General features: G+C 39.7%; 2 protein-coding genes and 1 long non-coding RNA gene across 7 annotated transcripts in view; 1 reads left to right on the top strand and 2 right to left on the bottom strand.

The window, feature by feature from the left end:
- The window catches only part of LOC116309759 (nectin-1-like), a 34,077-nt gene extending 33,363 nt beyond the window's left edge, over positions 1-714 (bottom strand). For all 4 annotated transcript variants that reach the window (XM_039599982.1, XM_039599983.1, XM_031726456.2 and 1 more), the window contains exon 1: positions 328-714. In XM_039599982.1, coding sequence (XP_039455916.1) covers positions 328-484 — 157 coding nt within the window. In that variant the 5' untranslated portion in view covers positions 485-714. The remainder of the gene's footprint in view (positions 1-327) is intronic.
- Positions 715-727: 13 nt separating this feature from the next.
- On the top strand, positions 728-5,713 carry LOC120433584. 2 transcript variants are annotated; one of them, XR_005608636.1, is made up of 5 exons: positions 728-743; positions 1,935-1,998; positions 3,518-3,689; positions 4,457-4,545; positions 5,675-5,713. It is a non-coding gene; the product is annotated as an uncharacterized LOC120433584 (long non-coding RNA). The 2 variants fall into 2 exon arrangements; XR_005608635.1 differs by lacking the exon at positions 728-743 and having other exon boundaries at positions 1,887-1,998.
- A 5,957-nt stretch (positions 5,714-11,670) lies between these two features.
- Positions 11,671-16,820, bottom strand: LOC116309717 (nectin-1-like). Its single transcript, XM_039600013.1, has 5 exons — positions 16,662-16,820; positions 13,997-14,338; positions 13,581-13,880; positions 13,023-13,116; positions 11,671-12,879 (listed from the first exon to the last, which is right to left on the bottom strand). Exons 1-5 carry the CDS (start codon positions 16,744-16,746, stop codon positions 12,624-12,626), a joined length of 1,077 nt encoding a protein of 358 aa, XP_039455947.1. The 5' UTR covers positions 16,747-16,820; the 3' UTR covers positions 11,671-12,623.
- Between the last annotated feature and the right edge of the window lie 4,941 nt (positions 16,821-21,761).

Genomic DNA, 21,761 nt, shown 5'->3' on the forward strand with positions numbered 1-21,761 from the left:
TGTAAGTTACAAAATGTACTAAAGGCTGTAAAAAATGACTCGAAAAAACATGTTTTTGTAAGGTTTTGAGCTAAATGTGGAAAAATGTTACCGTTAATTTCAGCAAGTTTTACAAACGGCGCCCCATAGATATTCCCATTTTGCATATATTTCTACATCACCACCACCACCACCACCACGACCCGCATTGGTAATGCACAGTTACATTTGTTTTTTTATTTTCATGTTTCCGTGTCACATTTGGACACATTTCCGTTGTTAACCCTGCAAGGTTATCTCATTTCAGCCCACTCCTATACAACCGTGTACAAAAAACTTTCAACATACCGTCAGCAGCTTCTCTGGTCAGCAGGAACGCAGATATTATCGCCAAACTACAGGATATCACGGAAAACACGGAGTGGCACTGAATTATCCTACTAATTGTCCGTGAAAACACAAACGAATGATTTAACTCCATCCGCTTCATTTGGGCTTCTTTCATGAGATTCGCTCATTGCTGCTGCAGCTGCTGCTTTTAACGCGGAGCACCGGTGATCTGACAAAGAGGCTTCTCTTCCTTCTGCCTACTACCTGCTCTGTGCTGCTGCTGATTAGACCTTGTGTGCAATCTACAACTAAGCGCGGCCTGGTGTGCACCGCTCCGCCAGGTGAGCTGAATTAGAGCAATCAAGGGCTGGCGTGCCTAGTAGACCTTAAAATGCATGCAGCAGTCATTTGAGCCGGGTGCGACATACTGAGAGGTAGTGATGGGTAGATGAGGCCTCGTGAAGCGTTTCAGCACATTCCCCAAACTGTATCGATACTGTGTCGACACAGTGTTGTTTTGCTCCATACTGACACCTGCTGGACATTAAGTATCATTGCAGGCAACTTACTTGAGACTCACAACAGACACTGATTCAATGACCTAGTCATACGTGTATACACTGTAAGGTATTGTATTTTCCATGGAATCATTTTATATCTTTTACATTTCAAATAGTTTAGACATCTTTAAAATATATTGTGAATTACATTAAGTGAAAATTAAAATGAAAGTATTGTGAATATAATATTACCCATTTAAATGTAATTGACTCAGAGTTTATTATAAATTTCTATCCAGAAAAATAAGTTTATCCATTGTTTTTGCATTCAGTCTATTGCGGGTTTTTCTTTTTTTTTGGTACCATTTCCCCAGCTTTGGAAAACTCACAGGCACAGATGAAGCTGGGGTACACAAAAACTGTAAAGCCAGGTGGAAAAGGTTCTGATAAGATGTCTTCCTATTCCCCCAGTACCTTAAAGGATCCTCTGATCTTGGAATGTTTCTCTCCGACACTCTCCACAATACTAAGGGGTTGGCAGTCCTTTATAATGAAATTCAGGACTGCCTGGCCCAGAACAGTCTTCCTAGATGCTTGATTTCAAAATAATAAAACAAACACATAATAAAAAAAAATATGATAAAGCTGTTCAGTGTCTATATAGGCCGACCTGTGTTCATTCTCGGTGTGTTTGTCTCCTCATTTTCATGTTTGGCTCTGTAATGCCTAAACACTGAGGAGGTGTTCTAACAGATTACACTGAAACAAAGACAGACAAACTATTACCTTATTTCCAGTTAAAAGATCAAAATGATCCCACACAGCAGAAACAATTCTTTTTCTTTCGGGCTCCATTTTGTTATGGAGATATGTGTATTTTTTTTTTTTTTTTTTTATCTTTGCGAGAGTAATTTTGTGTTTTTTTGGTGGCGACTCATTCCGTTGGCAGATGCGGATGCGGTACCTTTTAAACACAGCTTGGCGCGTTGGCAATGAGCGATACAGCAGCTGTATCGATCACGTGACTTTTTCTTAAAGCGCCGCACGCACCGATACAGGCTTCACTCTGTGAGCTTGATACAAGCGTCGGTGCGTCAGTGTTGCTGGACCCATCACTACTGAGAGGACAGCAAACAAAGCACAATCCACTTTCCACTGTGAGGAAGACTTTCAGCTAGACGGGCTATCGGTAAGCTCTTGGACTCATATTTGCTGCTTATATGCTTGGGAACTGTGGAAGCTCAATTGTGGAAATGCTTTGGGAAATAGTTACTGCATTTAAGTTTAAAAAATTATATTGATATTAAAATGAATGTTTAAGTTTGAATAAATTGTTTATGTAGATAGTGTTTCCCACATATTTATGTTGATTAATACTAAAAATAGCTACCCCAAATCCTTGGTTAAAGTCTCTATTAAAATATTTGCAAACTCTAAAATGTATACTTTAAAAATGTAATTGTTTATAAAAAGTATAAAATGCAAGGTAGACATATTTTGTGTATTTAAGAACCACAGTTTATTTCATCTTCGTTGTTTGAAATTACTTAGCTCTGTGATTAAAAACCAATGAATGTAAAACTAACTTAAACTGGGTTAAATGATAGTTTAGCTAAAGCTAAATACTTTTGTCTATGTTAAATGCCTTTACTGAAGTGTATATATTTTTGTTATTTTATTTGTATTCTGCAACGCAAAAAATGAGTTTTAAATAATCTCCGTTTTCGGTGAATCGCAATGCCGTTTACGTGTTGACGAAAAGCCCAAACGCATAGAAACAGCTGAGTTTTCAAAAATACCCGTGTAGGTGTGGACGCAGCGTAAAAGAGTTAGTAGTGTATTTTATTACTACCTGTAATTTATTGCCGTTTACTTGTATTTTCTTAATTGTTTACTAAATGTTTGAGGTGTGAAATAAACCGCAATGGAGTTTGTAAACAAAATATGGGTGTGTGTGTTTGGAGGATGTGTTTGTGATTTCAAGTATATTCACCCTGTGCATTCAAATCTTGTCCAAAAGACAGAGAGAAAGAGAGAAAAAGATCTGATGGCATATCAACACATTTTCAAAGATGTAAATATATCAGACTTAATGTTGGGAAGATTTCAAACTTTGCACAAGAACATAATTTTTTATTAAAAACCACAGATACTCCTCACTCTCTTCACCTAACCCCAAACCCTAGAAAAGGTGCCATAACAAGTAGGCATTCAAAACACTTCCTGCTTATAGTTTCTAAGGAGTTTGAGGTGTGCTGGATTTGGTTGCTCAGTCCTAAATCTGTTCTACAGATGTGTGGTAGAGAGCAGTCTGTGCTCCTGCATCACTGTTTTGCAGCTGGTCTGCAGCAGAGAAGAACCCTTCACTGAGGGTGGTGAAAGCTACAGAGAGGATTGTTGGCAGCAGACCGACCCCACCACCACATTTTATATAATTTAATTTTCCTTACCTCACAGGAATTTTAAAGATGCTTATCCGTGCTATTCTCTATAGTTGTCTGGATACTTTAACCAGCAGGGAGTGTTGTCTGCCATATAAGTTAGATATACTAGAAATAAAGTCATCTTCATCTTCCATCAATATTGTCACTGTAAATTTTGCTCCAATTATACAAGGTCATTAGGTCAATAGGTCATTCCTAATATGGTCAATGGGAGTTTCTGTTACATGTCTTGTGAAACACCTTTTTATTGTATATCAAAATCAGAAGTGACAAGGAGAGTGATGGAGTGCTGTGCCAGATTCCCAATCACAATCCCATGACCTAAACCCATTCGAGATGGTTTGGGATGAGATGGAGCACAGAGTGAAGACAAAACGGCCAACAAGTGCTCAGCATCTTTGGGAATTCCTTCAAGACTGTTGGAAAACCATTTCAGGTGACGACCTCATGAAGCTCATCGAGAGAATGCTAAGAGTGTGCAAAGCAGCAATCAAAGCAAAGGGCATTAAAGGCATTAAATCAGGCTTCACATTCATAGTAAAAACTGGAAGAACTCAGATTAGCAGCTGAGTGGACAGTGGAATTTTTCCATGTTTTTTTGCACTCTGTTGTTGCTGAATTTGCTTTCTGTCTCAAGCATGTACACTCATACACTGAAATCAACAGAAAACAGATGATCAGAGAGGGTTTTACTGACATTAGTTTGTGTGTAGGTGTCAGAGAAATATTCTCCTTAGCCTTTTAATTTGTGAAAAGTGAAGCAGCTTACAGAAATCACAGTACACAATGTTAAAGTACATTGCCAGTATAAAGAGACATAATATTGAATGAATAAATATTTATAGCTGTGGATAATACTTGCAGTTGTTCAGTCTTTGTTTCCACGGGCCCCGCTAGTTTAGAGACTTATTCCTCATGAAGAAAACAAGACAGTCAGCGATCGATCGATTTTAATTGCACAAGGGAGGCCCCAGTCGGTGTTTCAGGAACGCACTTTGAATCCTACCACCAAACGACCCCGACTTGTTGGAGTTTTCTCCATTGTCTTTGTTATTATTATTGCATGGTCTTGTTTGCCTTACAATACAAAGCGCCTTGAGGCAACTGTTGTAGTGATTTGGTGGTATATAAATATAATTCAGTTGTTCTCTGTTACGGCCAGTACAGCTCTTAATACAATACCACTCGTTCTCTCTTTTCCAGCACAGGTCACTTGAGGCAAACAAAGAAGAAAAATACTGAAATTAATATTTCAGCTGGAACCATTATCGAAACTATGTTACCTGCTCCAGGTAAAGTTTGCATTTGAGTTGGCTTCTGTCACACATACAAATGAGCCCTCTGAAATCACTCTAATGTTCATTTTGGTGGGAGAGACTGCAAGAACAGAGAGAGAACTGTGTTATTCCTAAACTGAAGAAATAGAAATTATTTCAGAATTATGTTTCCCAGATTTTCTTATTATGCCAACCCTGTCAGCAAATACTGCAATCCAGTGCTTCACATCACTGTGGAGGAATATTAGTCTGTTCGTTTTAGCATAATTATTTTTGATTCAGCCACACTTGAGAGTTTTTGAGCATGAATAGCCTTTTTTTTTTTAGCCATTCCGAGGTGGACTTGCTGGTGTCCTGCTGGATAATCCAAATGTGGTTGAGCTTCAGGTCACAAACTGATGGGCGGATATTCCCAATCATGATTTTGAGCCGAATTCATGGTTTCATTGATCATGGAAAGTAGTCAAGGTCCTGAAGTAGCAAGGCAGCCCCAGATTCTATTGTAGACCACAAACTTCTACCGCTCCCGTGTGTGCTGCATGGATCTTATGACTGAAGAGATCAGTGAAACACAATGAACAGCTCTTGAAATAGATTTTTTTTAATAGATAGTTCCTCTGGATGATCCACGCTCTCAGGACCTGACACCGGTTGTATCCCAATTCAGGGTCTGCAGCTTTGTAGGCCGCATTTTAAGGTTGATTACGTCACAGCAAAGTGACGAAGGGTGTCCCAATTCAAAGAGTCCTCCAAATGCACCCGCCAAATGCGGCCTTCATTTCCCCAGATTTGAAGGCTGGGTCTAGTGTAGACTTCGTGACCCAACCTATCCCACAATTCATAGTGGACTTTAATGTTTGTTTGAACGAGCTGACGGTTCACTCGTTAAGATGAAAGAAAGATGCTTTAATCACAGCAGTCACACATGTGTCCACTGCACCATCTGGGAACTCTTCTTGTTCAGCACTCGTAATAACACAAACACTAAATCCTCCTTCTCTTGTGCTGTTTTGTAGCAGTGTGTACACCTGAGACTGTCACCTGTCTGTCTGTCCTGCACTCTCTCTCTGTTTCTTTCTCTCTGATTGTGGAATAAAAGTATGAACATGTATTTATAAGTTACACTTGTGTTTGAATCCTGCAGCTTATCACACATTTGATTTCCATGTGTGACAACTGCAAGTGTCCAGAGTGAGGACAGACTGAGGGACCCACTGCTGCACATCATCTGTGAGGCTTTGCACCCCTGATGATCCACCAGGACAAACTCAGCAGTGTGTGAGGAAGAGGAGGAGGAAGAGCCAGCACCAGCTGACAGATGGAGAGAATAGACAGACTGTTCCCTGTTTGTGAAGGACTGCTAGAAAAGTTTAAAATAATTAATTGTCTGTCCTGAATCAGTCTTATTAGGTAATGTTCAAATAATTTTATAATTCCAGTGTTTTCAGTGTGGGAGAAAGTACTCAGGGCCTTCAAGTTAAACATTACGAAAGGCAGAAATATGTTTAATATCCAGAAACCTAATGTGTATGTATCAGCAGCAGAATGGACCTAAAATTAATGTCCATATTTTTTCAGTTCTATGAAGCTTTGAGTATTTTTGATTAGTAGTACTGCTGTGTTTGTTGTATCATATTGCTTTAATTTTTTATATGCTATAATATATATTCTGAGGTAAGTTGATCTATAGTGTTACATGATATTGTATAAGGATGTTATGTGGGGGTTCAACAAGTTAATTGTTTATTGGTTAATTGCTATGTGTAGTGTGAATGGCCATAAGGTTTTTATAAGTAGGAAAAGTTTATTTAGAAGCAGCAAGTTAATTATTGTTATAAATGGTTTCAAGTGCACATTCATGCCTGTGAGACTCATTCAGACATAAACCATGGCTCTATGCTATATGCAGACATTTCTGCATCTTTGCCATTCAAACATTCAAAATGTAGTATTTTTCAGCTACATCAGTGGTTCCCAAAGTGTGGGGCCTGCCCTCTAGGGAGGGGCACAGAGCCATTGCGAAGGGGGGGGGGGGGTGTTATGAAAAGAAAAGAAAAAGAACGCTTGGACACTGCTAGCATAGTGGACAGGATTTTGACGGGGCTCCCACACAAACGCAAAGCAGGAGATGAAGCGTCGCAAAATATGTTTCCAAACCAACTTCCTTCTAAGCCAAATACTAGAAAATATGGCAAAGCATATCTTCCCTTTGGCTTCACCTGCACAAGTGCCAAGGTAGGTCTTGTTTAAAAATGTATTGATAGCAATGTTGAATATTATTACACAGGAAAAAAAAAAAACAACTACACGTAAAATAGGGAGAACAAATTGTGGCAGGATCAGCCTGATATTATTTGTATCCCACTGTAGCTTTACTGTATAAAGAGCTAACATCTCCAAAATGTCAGGAGTAGTTTGGAGACAAGGATGAGCTGAGAGAGAAACGGTCTAAACCGAAGGTATTCTGGGGAGGTGTAAAGACAAATACAGGGTAAAGCTAGAGTCCAAACTCCATCTGAACAACATCAAAGAAGTTTGGAGGGGGGATGAACCTGATCACAGACCTCAACCCCAAGACATCGTCACCAGCAGGGAAGCAGCCTGGACAGGGCCAGTGAGATTCAGTACTGGACCTCCTGATCACCCTCCCCAGACAGCACCGATCTTTAACCCTCTGCCCCTGGTTGGGTTAAGTGCTCATAATTACATACATAATTTCCATAGGGATTAATAAAGTATTCTGATAACCTCCCCAATCCCATCTTCCTGTCTGAACCCCCTGCCTGTACACAAGCTGATGCAGTGTGCTCACTGTCACCTGGGTGATATTTTGGTGGTATTGTGAGAAAACAACCAAAAGAGAACAAACTGTTCTCCATTGTGGAGAATCCATCTCCCCCACTTCATTTCACACTAATGAGGCAGCAGAGCTCATTCTCCCTCAGATTTTTTTTTTTTTTTTTTTACATTTTTGTGACAGGTGAATACACTGATAATATTCCATTGTGTAGTTTTTTATCCAGGTATGATTTTAATACAATAGGAGGGTGTTTGGGAAGCCATTATCTATCAGGTCTTTTCCAAATGTAATTTCATGGTGGATCTAAATCTGATGGTGCTTTACTTTGTTCATAACTCTATTAATTTTGACATGATCGCCAACACGACTGGCTGACATGCAGCTCCAAACCATGACAGACCCTCCACTGTGTTTTACAGATGTCTGTAGGCACTCACTGTTCTTCCTCTCTCCTGATCTCCTACTTACATATTGACAAAAATTAAATGGAAAATTTCACATTTGATTTCTTCTCTCCACCAGACCACAACGTCCAATTCAATATCAAGGATCAGGGATTACAAGCTAGGAATGTATGTACTGATTTTATGCATGTTTATTAATTATAATTAAGAAAAATTAAAACAAAAAATATTTCAGCAGTATAACATATCATAAAAACAATTACAAAACAAAGTTTGATTTCAAGCAAACAATTAAAAAAACAAACACAAAGATATAAAGCAGGAACACCAAATCATCTATAATTGGAATACAGATCAAACAACACACTTTAATGATTGAATGTTTTTTTTGTTTTGTTTTTTTGTTTTTTAAAAGCTGCCACACAAAACCTTAAATAAATTAAAAAGTGTAACCATTGAGACACAGGTGTATGATATATGATTTGATATGATGTATAGCTTTCCAAAAGCAGGGAACCCAGACTGTGTAATGCTTTAACAAAGCAATTCTCCAGCTTTTTCTGACATGACTCCAATTATTCCCTACAGTAGTCCGAGCACCACCAGCTGCACAGTTTGAGAAGACTGTTTTAATGTGTAGTGTAAGGACATGACATCATAAATGAGAGAAAATACAAGGCACACTTTATTCATCAATGCTGACTATTTTCACTAAATGAGTTTAGAGATTTAAAGTTTAGAGTTAAAACACACATGCTAGTGTAACTAATGTTATAAAGATATTAAGAAGAATTCAGCTAGATGTAACCTACACAACTAAAATACAAACATATTTTCATTTGACACACAGACTTGGCAGCAATGAGTTCACTGGTTAAATAACTGGTCAAAGTCACCAGACACACACATTCACAGTGTGTGAATGTGTGTGTGAATGGGTGAATGACTGGATATGTAAAGCGCTTTGGGGTCCTTAGGGACTAGTAAAGCGCTATATAAATACAGGCCATTTACCAAAGTCATGTTCCCCAAAAGATGTTTCTATCCAGAATAAATAATTCTTTACTAAAAATAAAAATACTGGTGAGCACCAATACCACCCCTCAACCTCCCAGTAGAGATACATCTATGGTATCAGTTTCAAAATACTATGTCACCTTATTCTCAAGTTATCGCAATCTTGAGATTTTCAGAAAACCTGACCTCTGACCTTGAGGTTGAGGTCACTGAGATTCAAGCTCATCTAAGATTTTTAGTAGCTGCACTTATAGCATCGACTTCAAGCTTCTACATTGCCTCATTCGATCACATTCACAAATTTGCACATCACCACCACCCACCCACGACCATACTCCATCAGCCTTTTTACGGCTGAGGGGTAAAAAGGATGGGCCAGTGTTTAAACACACATAATGAGTGCTGTGAAATTTTAGCTTATTACATCAATTACAGTTTTGTAAAAAAAGAAAAGGTCTATCGACCCACTATGAAGCCATTTTTTTTCTCATATTGAAATCTGAGAATGTTTGAGCACGAACATCTCAAAAATTATTAAAAATAAAAGCATGAAGTTTTAACTTAACCATTAAAATGAATCAGGATTTTAAACAAGTCAAGGAAGACGTGAGATAAGCAGCTGAGAGTATAGTGCATTTTGGAGGTTGAGATTGTTTTTCATATTTCAGTGCTTTTCTGTTGTGCTTATAATACAGAACTTAAATTTGACCTTTGAAACTGAGTGTGTCACAAGTTCTGTTTTTGCTGACTTTGCCTCCTGTCGTTAGCTTGTATATTCATAACAAAAGTCGCCTCGAAACAGATGATCAAAGGGTTTCACTGACAATACTTAAAAAGTTTGTGTGTCAACAGAAGTTAAACATGCTTTTCACCATGGTGGAAAGTGAAGCAGCTTACAGCAAACTACTGTAGAGTGAGTCTGGCTCCAGGGTGAGTCACTGGAAACAGAGATCCACATAAGCTAACTTGGTTCATTTAGGTATTTTACATGATGCAAGTCTATTGAATCGCATTTAATCTGGCCCCTAACCCATGACCAATTTGCAGTGGGAACAATTCTTCCCAACAGCATAGCTCCTGGGAAAACGCAGGCATCATAAGCTTTGCAGAATCTGATATCGAACAGAACTATCAGTTACAGTCAGTTAGTTTCCATCTTTATGATGAAACACTTTTCATAACATTGAAGTAAAAATGGCTCTTTATCAGTCAGCACACTTATTAGACCCGTCTATGTTTTAAATAAGTCAGCTTGGCTGAATGGATGAAGTTAAAGGTCTGAACCAGAACAACAAAAGATAAGAAATTAGGAGAGTGCATTTGCATTTGTGAAACTTAGCATTTGTTGATTGACACACTGTGTAGTCTTGTATTCATTTTTATAATATTAAAAGTGAAACTGCCCATTTTCAGTATTTTATTGTTACCTAAAAATGAGTAATTAGTCATACTTAATACTTAAGTTTAAGAGAAATCTGTCCATGTACTCAGACTTCTGTTCAAGTTTCTTATTAATCATTGACCAGCACATTCATTTAAGTAAATACATGAATGAAGGTCAAGATTTATTTTCTTTTAATTTATTTGCATGTTTTTAAGTTTTGTATTATTAGAGCAAAACTTGTATATTCACTGCAAGTACAGACAAGTGCAGTGCATTATGTAGTAGTTTTACTGGTGGGGAGACATCATTCACAGTGTGCACTGAAGCTGCTCTCTGTGTCAGTCTTTGTATTGTACTAGTAATTCATCTATTGTCTCACACACAAACACTGTGACGTTTATAACCTGCAGCTTAATGGCTTGTGTTATCAGGAGTAGAGAACATCAGCTAGAGCTTCAGTGCAGATGGTTAAGACACACCTGCTGCAGCTGTGCTAGCACAGTGACTGGATACCGTCATGGCGCTTTTTATAGGCACAATAAGCAACAGAAGAAAACAAGTAATTGTATATGAATGGGTTATGTGTCCACAATTACCTGATATTGTACATTATAAGCTTAAACCTTAAACCTTCTCAATGTGTCCCTTTTGAAAAGACTTCGTAATATTTAATTGACAAGCAGGCATCAGTTCTGAAACCTGTACAGAAACAAGGGGAAGATAAATAAATTGAAGGCACGGGTATGAATGGATACCAAAAACTTCCACCCGTCCTTCATCTGTTCATTGACCAGCGAACTCTGGAATGTTAGTCGAAACTTCAGTCCAGATTTTGTCCATCTTTGGCTGAGATTGCTGAAGCAGAGAATTCAGAATTCAGATTTGTTTAAAAAAACTGCTTTTCTTAATTTCATTGTTTTGTTTTGTAAAAAAGAAAGAAAGAAAGCCCTTCATATTTCATTTTTGTTTCTAAAAAATGTGTACTCTACATTTTTGTAATACTCTTTCTAACAAAAAAACTAAACAGTTTGATGACAAATGGTCTGTATTTTTATAGCGCTTTACTTAGTCCCTATGGACCCCAAAGCGCTTTACACTACATTCAGTCATTCACACACTGGCGATGGCAAGCTACGTTGCAGCCACAGCTGCTCTGGCAGAGGCGACACCGGGCCCTCTGACCACCACCAGTAGGCAACAGGTGAAGTGTCTTGCCCAAGGACACAACGACCGAGACTGTCCGAGCCGGGGCTCGAACCAGCAACCTTCCGACACAACTCTTGAGCCACGATCGCCTAAAGGTTCTTTTTGCACAAGTGACTCTGTTATGAAAAACGAGAACTGCATGAAGAGTGGCTTGAATGACTTTTCTGCTCTGAGAATTGCACAAAAGCAATTGAGAAAACTGTAAGTTAAGTCATTAGCACCAAAATACTAAGTAATTAATATTTAACATTTTTAATTTTGAGTATAGCATCTCTTCAAATTAACTGTTACTGACCTCGCCACGTGCTGCAGTTTTTCTTGCTCTTGTCTGTGATTATCTCCTGCACTCCTGGGAGATGGTGGGTCACTGTGCCCAACACCATGTGATGGAAAACACCTAACACCACAGAAATTAATAATGCGCAGCTTACAGGTAAGCATGGAAATTTTGTGATGGTAACAATTTGCTGTCCATACAGACAATATTGATTTGTAAATGATTAACTAACAATCTTGTCAACACAAAGTTCTTTATTTGGAGCATAGTTCTACAAGTAAGATAAGTTACTGAAAAGGTGCTTGTGCTTTGTCAATGTTAAACGTAATCATCATCTCAGCCTCCTCTGACGACCTGTTTACTGCTGCCGGCTGCTTAAAGGCAGTGGGGAGAGGGGACACTTGGGGACAGCATTTATCGCGGCATATAATGTGTTTTCTGGGTACACTGTGCTTTTTCAGTATTTCAATATGAAACCACCAGTCACGAATGCAGTATTGCCGACCATGGCCAACCATGGCCTTTCCACACTCACGACAGTAAATGGGGTGCGTCATGTTGTCAGCTTTACTAGTTGAAACTGGCCAAGCCACTCTCTTCCAAATGTATACACTTTCCCCCCTTTTAATTTCAGTGAGCTCTGGCTCGGAGTCAATCATATGTGGCTCATTACGTGACGCTGTCTCTGAACCAGTGTTAGACATAACCTGAGAGGTCAATGGCACTGTGTCAGAGCATTGTTATGAATCACTCTTTTCATCTTTTCTCAATACTCACAGCTATATCCACTTCTGTTGGGCTTAGGGTATTCACTAGGGCTGGGTATCGACACTGACTCTATAACCGATTTGATTAAATACAATTTTTACTCAGTCAGAAATATTACAATTCTGATCATTTATCAGTCCTGACACTTGTGTGATTTCATCAGAGGTGTAAGCATCACAGCAGATGCCTTTGTGTCATATGCGTGTGTGACATGTTCTTCCAGTGATGGAGCTGACTTTAGTTGGCTTTCAGAACAACATTGGAATGAAGCAAAACCAGCAAAAGCTCAAATAATTGGACAAACTGCAGAGCTAAATCCAAGCTGATCTCACCTGATGCCAGGTGATAATGCACAAAGAGCTGACCATGTTTACTTCCATATGTGTTAGATGCTTCACACTGATAGAGGCCATTTAGATCAGAGGTCAGACTCAGCAGTTGTAGCTTTGCACCCTCTACTTTGACAGCAGACTGCAGCAAAGCCTGGCCAGATCTGGAAAAACATGAACAAGGCTCAACATTAAATGTACAAAAGGGGCAGAATATTGTGGGTTGTGCTAAAAGTGAAATACAAATATCAAGTGTATACACAATTTATTATTATTATTATATTTTTTTATTGTCAAAGTACTTTACCTGCTCCAGGTAAAGTTTGCATTGGGGTTGGCTTCTGTCACACACTCAAATGAGTCTTCTGTAATCACTCTAATGTTGACTTCTGTGGGAGAGACTGCAAAAAAAGAGAGAAAAACTTTGTTATTCCTGACTTGGAAATACTAATGATATTGAAATAATGTTTCACATATGTTTGAATCTCATTCCATGAGACAAAACCCTAAATCTTTTCAAGACAAAAACAGTTACAAGGTTGTGACTAGCTAATTTACAATCACTTTAATTGTGAAAAAAAGAATACATCTCATGGGAATTCTACTAGAAATGGGAGCCCACAGATGTACCATATCACGAACAATTACTCGCTACTGAATGAGCCTACTTTTCACTTTCAGTGCAACTTCAGTTATTTTTGCTAATGGTGTGACCAACAAACTTCCTTCTCTGACATTTCCCATTTATAGAACTTTGTCGTTTGCTAAATGTGTAAATTATTTTCTATTAAATTTAATAATTCATATTTGCATTTCAAGTTATAAAAGTTTATTGTTAAAGATGTTTGGGGTTTCTGGCACTCACAGTAGATCTGTATGTTGAAGGGCAGGGTTTCTTTAGTCAGGGAGTCACTGCTGATGACACACTGGACCTGGTGACCATTAATCTCTCTCGTAGGTAAACCAAACAGAGAGCTGACTGTGGTAGTCGTGCCGTTGTCATAATGTGTGGAGTTTGTTGTCGTCCTCATTTTGTCTCTCAAAACACCAGTGAGCCACCTCACCTCTGCAGGAGGCTTCGATCCAGCAGCCGTGCAGGTAGCAAATAAAACCTCTTCAGTGCCCAAAGTGGGAAGATTGTCCTTGACATTTGTGAAAGGAGGCACTAGGAGATGTACAGCACACAAGCAGGTCAATATGCAAGCAAGATGGTGAAAGTAACTCTGTCTCTGTCTCACACACAAACACCCAGAACATTTAAAATAAAGTGTTTTTTCATACCAAGCAAGTTTAGAGGTATCTCAGTCTTTTGATTTCCACTGGGAAATAAGGTGAAGATGCACGTGTAGCTGCCTTCATCCTTCAGGGTAACATTGGATAACTGGAGAGTTCCATTTTTGTTGTTAAAATTCCCGATATATTTAAAACGAGCATCACCTCCATTGACAAACTGCGGTCCATCCCTGGGCAAGATAGTGAGGAAATTGTCATTGTGAGGTTTTTCTCTTGTCCTCCTCTGCCAGGTAATCTGTGTCAGGTCATCATTGGTATCAATGACATGGCACGATAAGATAGCGGTACCTTCTTGAACCACTGTCACACTTCCACCAATCACCTGAAGAGCTGGAAAGTTAAATACTATTAAGCATCAGACCAAAAAAAAAAAAAGTAGAAACAAAAGAGTGTCCAATAATGTTAGGGCTTCACAATTAAACAGATATGAATCTTGATTTTAGTTCCATACAATAAGCCATTTTTGATTCAGTGCTTTTGCATGAATTAAGCAAACTAGTTTAGGAATGACATCAAACACAGGGTTAATTTTTAGCACTGACTTGGACAACAACAATATGATGTCATCGACTTCAAACGTCCCACATTTTTCCCCTATCAGATTTGGACAGCCATTGTATTGTACTGTATTGTATTGTATTGTATCTTTATTTCAGACATATACAGAAAAAACAATATGTAGAAGTACACATGTTTGCATTTATATGTACAAATATGAATTTATATGTAAATACACACGTATGTGCTCAGACAAAACAAAGAGAAATAAAATAAATAAAATAAAACAAAGTCTAAATGATATGAAAATACAATTATTAAGTTTGGAATGGAGTAGGAAGAAGTATATAAATACTTATTAATCTACTACCCCATGCTCAACATTCTATTGAATCACACTATTCATTGTTATCCCCAGTGTAGGGACTAACGCGTTATTAAGTAACGCGTTACAGTAGTATATTTCTTGTATTTATTTTCAGCTTCTCTACTTTTGTTCTTTATAAATTCTCTATATAAGGTATTTTTCTTTTACATTATTTTGTAATCCTTTGTGATCCATGGGCAGTTTGCATATTTTTGTTTTTGCTATATTTCTTTACTGGGTAACGGCTATCATATAACAGTTTAAATTTCCCTTAAAAAGTCTCATAAGCTTTATCAATATTTTTTTTCCTTATACACTATCTCACATTCTTGCTTAAGTAAATCACTTTTAAATGCATTAATGAACTTCTCTGTTCTAACTGGTTTGTATTTTGTTGTATTTTCCTGGTTGACCTTCCCAGTGGCGGTCCTAGCCTGTTTTGCGCCCTGGGGCTAACACTCCTCTGGCGCCCATAACCTAATAGACCCTACACCTTAGTTCACAGATTCGCTTTGTCTAGGGTTTATTTCTGGGATTTCGCACAACCCAGGATTCAAATCATCTACATAATGGGCTTGGTTTTACAACATTATGAATGAAATGTGCTCTATTTGGAAACAGCGGGTCTCCCTCCCCTTTCGACAGGTTGTGTGTGAGACTTTAAATCATCAAACTGTAAATTATAAATTTCAAATTTGTTATTGATCGCTTTACCCCTCGTCCTAAAGTGTATATTTATTCTTTTACTCTTCTTATATTTATTGTTTGTTTACTTGCACTGTTGTAACTGGAGCCTCGTCGTCTCGTCTCTCTATATACTGGACTAAGTTTACTTTGACTTCAGCAGCGAGCAGGCGCACCGAGGGCTCTCGCGCTCACTTTTCGCGTATAGAATTTCGAAAAAACATCGTTGCAGATTTTAAGTCTGTATCATGATGTCTGGTGTTTTCGTGTTTGTTGGTTTGTTTTTATTTTGTTTTATTTTGCGAGTTGGTTATTAGATGCTGCTCCAGCCAGACAGTGAATCCCCCGCCGCCCCGCCCTCTCCTCCCTGTGCCGCAAGCAGCAGGCGCACCTCGCAAACGGAGGGCGCCCTTACTCCCAGCAAATGGGCGATAGAAAACCAATCGGTCCCTATGCCATTCCCAATATGCGCTGGCATGACACCGGGGCAGCATGAGTACGAGCAATCTTTTTTCTTTTTTTTTTGCCGATGCTCGTGATGCCGCCCCCCACCACGATGCCGCCCCGGGCAACCGCCCGTGTCACCCGTATCAAAAACCGCTACTGGACCTTCCTGTAATTGCTGTCATACACTGCAAAAACAGGTAGATGATCACTGATGTCATTAATTAGGAGACCACTTATAGATCTGTTTTCTATTTCATTAGTAAATATATTGTCTATTAAGGTTGCCGACTGCACTGTAATCCTGCTGGTCTTAGTGATCATTGGACAGAGTCCCATGCTATACATTGTATTACTAAACTCATCTTTCATACTATGTTTGTTTGGATTTAATAGGTCTATGTTGAAATCCCCACAAATGAAGATACCTTTTTGATTTGTCCTAATAAATGTTTTATCTACCCACTCCTTAAATATTTCAGTTTTTGAACATGGTGTTCTATATGTACAACTTACAATTACATTTTTTTTCCATACTAATTTCTATTGTTACACACTGTAATATGTTGTCCACCACCATCAGTTGTAAGACCTGCCAGCTTATCTAATTTCAGCCCAAGGAACTCCAAGCATAAACAAATAATAAAACTTTTGACATACCGTCAGCTTCTCTGGTCAGCATGAGTGTGGCATGACTTATCGCAGCATTTGCCCATAAAAACACAAACAAAAGTATCAGCTCCATTCATCCATCCATTCACCCCTATCTTGCCATTAGCTCATGGCTGCTCCCAGGAGAGAAACAAATAACAAACGGTAACTGAAATGTGTTGATACTCTGTGTGACTTTTGTCACACAGCTGGCTAGAATGGAGGCGGAGTCCTGGAGTCCCTGCCCAGTGATCCTGGGAAACCTATCAAAATCATCATCATCATCATGTTGTATTTGAGATCTATCTATCTATCTATCTATCTATCTATCTATCTATCTATCTATCTATATAAATATATATATATATATACATATATATGTGTGTGTGTGTGTGTGTGTGTATATATATATGAAAAATATATATAATATAATATACATATATATATATATATTTTTATTTTTTTTAATTTTTTTTAATTCCCCGCTCGCCCCTGCGGGCGGTTTATCCTTCAAGCTCGGGTCCTCTACCAGACGCCTGGGAGCTCGAGGGTCCTGCGCAGTATCTTAGCTGTTCCTAGAACTTCGCTCTTCTGGACAGAGATCTCCGATGTTGTTCCCGGGATCTGCTGGAACCACTCGCCTAGCTTTGGAGTCACTGCACCTAGTGCTCCGATTACCACTGGGACCACCGTCACCTTCACCCTCCACATCTTCTCCAGCTCTTCTCTGAGCCCTTGGTATTTCTCCAGCTTCTCGTGTTCCTTCTTCCTGATATTGCTGTCATTCGGAACCGCTATATCGGTCACTACGGCCGTCTTCTTCTGTTTGTCTACCACCACTATGTCCGGTTGGTTAGCCACCACCATTTTGTCCGTCTGTATCTGGAAGTCCCACAGGATCTTAGCTCGGTCATTCTCCATCACCCTTGGGGGCATCTCCCATTTTGACCTTGGGACTTCGAGGTTATACTCGGCACAGATGTTCCTGTACACTATGCCGGCCACTTGGTTATGGCATTCCATGTATGCCTAGCCTGCTAGCATCTTGCACCCTGCTGTTATGTGCTGGATTGTCTCTGGGGCATCTGTGCACAGCCTGCACCTGGGGTCTTGCCTGGTGTGATAGACCCCAGCCTCAATGGATCTTGATGGTGACTTGTGCTATGGGCTTGGAGTTGGCCTCTAGTGTTGTCTGCCACATCCCTATTGAGTTCCCGATGAAGGAACCCGTTGATCTTGTATAGGTCTAGACATTCCAGGATCCAGGTGTGGGGCATTGAGTCATAGGCCTTCTTGTAATCAATCCAGGCAGTGCACAGGTTGGTCAGTCTGGTCTTGCAGTCTCGGCTGACTGCTCGGTCTACTAGTAGCTGGTGTTTTGCGCCTCTGGTATTCTTGCCCATCCCTTTCAGCCAGTAGGCGTGGGCCTGGTGCTGTCCAACTCTTCATACTGGAGACCCTTTCTTGGATATTTGCCACTGTGATGGTTACTGGACCCTGTTCAGGGAGGTCGCTGTGGTCTGCCCTCAGATCCACTAGCCACTTAGCATTGCCGTTATTCTCCCATATGCTCTTCCACTATAGTTCTGTCTCCAGTCTTGGTGGTGCTGTTCTCATATTGTTCCCCTGCCACTGAGAGTACACCTTGGCTGGTTCCGTGGAGAACAGCTGGTTTATTCTCCTGCCTTCTATCTCTCTGGTGTACCTCCTTAAGCAGCGGGCCAGTTGGCAGTTTCCAAGGCCTCAGGTATGGACAACTTCCTGTACTTCTTGGGCACGTTCTTCATCTCCGATAGTTGGCTAACCTAGGGTGACCATATTTTGATTTTAAAAAAAGAGGACACGTAGCTCAGTAATGAAGAACTTGGTTAAAGAAATGTATTTAACATACTTAAACAATGCCTTCTCTGTGCGGTTAATGAATTATGAAATAAAATATGTCATATAGGCTTTTACAAGTCAACAAGTGGAAAAAAAAAAAAACAACTTAAAAAACTCTGGAATTAAATGGTACAGAAATAATGCCTCATCTGCATAAGAAAAATTACCAGTATTGGGTCGGTATGAGGACTGGACTGGGACAAAAAAGGTTGACTAGAGACAGGCCCACCAGGTATTATAGGAAAAGCCATAAAGCCTTTGAATGAAAAAAAACAAACACTGTTGTGATAGTGATGTACACTGTCTTGTTGGCATATGTATGATTTTTATACATTTTACATTAAATGAAAACTTTGGTTGCAAGACTCAGGAAATTATTTATTAAAAGCGAGACATTTTTAATGAGAATAAGAAAGAAAAGTATTTCTTTGAGCCCCCCTCTCCCTGTTAATGCCCTACCTGGCCCCCTGGCAAAACTTTGCTAGACTCGCCCCTGTACAGTTACAAGCTGGTGAATTGGCCAACATCTGGCCAATTCAAAAACAACAACAAAACCATCGGCTCGTAGAAACAAAAAATCACCATCGGCCCACCGGGCAAATGCCCGGAATGCCCGATGGCCAGTCCAGTTATGGTCGGTACGAGGGAAATATCTTTTGCAGTTCGTCTGAAAAGATGCACTTGCGCTTTGCGCTTTGGGATCTTTTAAACATCATTGGGCGCGTTGCTGCCCGCTGTCTGTCCTGTCTGTGAGCGCAGAACAAGCGCTCACAAAACAGCAGTTCGGGGATGACGTCTCACACATGGGTCCTCTGTCAGAATACAGGAAAACCCAGACATTTTTATCAATCTCGAAAGTCCGCCCAGACAGAACGTGAAAAGTGGACATGTCCGGGAAAAATAGGACGGTTGGTCACCCTAGCTAACCTCCCTCCGTGCTACCTTGATCTTAGCCTTCTCCATGGAGGGTTTTTCCCCTTGTGGCTGTTCAACCTGTAGCCAAGCATCTCACTGATCACTGCTGCCGTATTGTAGTCTCGGTTATCGTGGCTGTAGGTATCGTCCGTAGTGCTGCATTAACATCATCTAGCATCATCTTGGTAACCGCCTACGGGGAACCTGTTCCGTCACTGTTGGGAAGTGTGCATAGTCTCCTTGCAGGTCTTCTTTGAAGAGTTCAAGTTTCCTCTGAAAGGAGCGGACAGCTGTCATCAGTTCACAAATTGAATTGTCCTTGCCCTGCAGCTCTCAAATTCAGTTCATTCAGGAGTGAAGTGATATCAACCAAAAAGGCCACAATATCCATGTTTTTCCCATCATTTAAAAAGAGAGAAAAGTTTGTTGCTTTCTGACTTTCCAGCTCTTCCAAGAAAGCTGCTACTTCACCAAAATCGCTCCAATGCCCTGCCTTTGCTGAGCCATCTCACATTGTTGTGAAGCAGAAGATCATGACCGTGTGCATCAACTGCTCTGAGGAATTCCCTGAGCATTCTGACAAGAAGAAAATGCCTTGAGAAAATTTATCATTTCATCATTGTTTTTTATCACCTCAGCATCTGACAGGGTGGAGCATAAGACAGACTGATGAATAATGCAATACTAAGAGATTAGCTCAGGATTGTCCTCTTTCATTTTTGCTACAGGTCCTTTCTCTCTCCCCATCATTGCAGGGGCTCCATCTGTGGTTATTGAAACCACTTGGTTTGGCTCTATTCCACGCTTTGTTGACATTTCCTTAATGGGCAGGTAGATATCCTCTCCTCTTGTAGTGCTCTGAAGAGAATTACACCTAACGGGTCTTCACAGAAATCTTTCTTATCGTTGGTGAAGAACCGTACATAAACTAACAGTTGAACATTGTCAGACACATCAGTGGGCTCATCTACGGCCAAGCCTACACATGGTGTCTTATGAATAGCTTCTTCCAGCTGGGACAGCACATCCTGAGCTAACATTTCACTTCTCTTTGTGGTTGTTGATGCTGACATAGATATTTGCTTTATTTTGTCACAAAGCTCTTTTTTTGTTTGCCCTCAAGTAATGTTTCTGCAACTGCACTCATGCACTCTTTGACAACACCTGCATCTGTAAAGAGCTTTTTGTGTTGACCTAAAATCCAAGCAACTCTGAGGGAATATTCATGAGCACGTTGTTGGGTGGTGAAAGAATGGGTTAAGATCTTTGTGGATTGGTTGTATTGGGCTAATCTTTTGGGGCCTGAGTTCAGACTTGTTCAAAGGCTTTGTGCTTTGTCTCATAGTGGCGTTTGACATTGCTACTTTTAATAAATGCCACGATTTCTGAACATATGAGACACACTGGTTTACTGCTTGTGCCCGAAAGAATGAACAGATATGCGTCAGTTCATTCAGTCTTGAAAGTTCTATTTTCGGTGTCTACTTTTCTCCTTTTTGAAAGGACCATAGTTGGGCGTCACAAGTACCTCTTGTGTACACTCACGGCTTGTCTCCCTGTGTCATTAATCATTAAGGTAGAGAGAGGTATGAGCCATCTCTATAGTAGAAAGTGAAAAACAGAACCTTTTCTCATATGTTCCTTTTCTGTTTTTCACAAAGTCAGAGAGGTTTGACTGGAATAATTTCTGAAAGCTGAAATTTCTCCTGTAGCAGAAATTTGGATTTCTTGTGTGCCTAATAAGCAAGTGAAAAAGGAAGAAAATAGAGTTTTTTATGGAAAACTGTTCTTGAAGCACAGAGAGACAGGAAGTGCAATTTTATCATGGTGGAAGCAAGAGAGCCAAAATAAAAACAAAGTCATTACAATGTTTTTCAAACATGAAGCATAGTTTTGGTCTTCTTTTGCTGCTGGTTCAGTGAATTTTGGTTGCAGTTTGGGAAACTGTGAGATGTCCGCTTTAAGCACCTGATGTCATGACTGTGTAATGGGGGGTCCACGCTTTGTGTTTACATCTTATTGTGAAATCTGTTTACCTGCTCTTTAATCGTTTGCCGTTTTAGCTGTTTAGTGGTTGTTGAAATGGTTTTGTGAGCTTTTAGCTGAGATTCTGATGGTTCTGTAGACACCGCACAAGTTTATATTTTATTAACAGCTCTGGCTGTAAATCCTGTTAAACCAGTTCTCCCTCTCACCACTGGGGGCATTGGGGTTCAACAGGTGAATGGTTTACTGCTTAATGATTTTGGGTAGTATGAATAGACATAAAGAAGGTTTTTATCAATAGGAAAAACTGTAAAGCTTTTTGAAAAT

This window comes from Oreochromis aureus, linkage group 16, assembly GCF_013358895.1.
Source record: "Oreochromis aureus strain Israel breed Guangdong linkage group 16, ZZ_aureus, whole genome shotgun sequence".
Classification (NCBI taxonomy): Eukaryota; Metazoa; Chordata; class Actinopteri; order Cichliformes; family Cichlidae; genus Oreochromis; species Oreochromis aureus.

Bases quoted from the DNA above. Each gene is read 5' to 3' on its own strand.
- LOC116309717 (XM_039600013.1), bottom strand. From the start codon at position 16,746: ATGGAGCTGATACTTTTGTTTGTGTTTTTATGGGCAAATGCTGCGATA. The intron at 13,881-13,996 runs GTATGAAAAAAC...TACATCTCCTAG, and splicing joins GATACCTCTAAACTTGCTTG to TGCCTCCTTTCACAAATGTC. The intron at 13,117-13,580 runs GTGAGTGCCAGA...CTTTTTTTGCAG, and splicing joins CTTCAACATACAGATCTACT to TCTCTCCCACAGAAGTCAAC.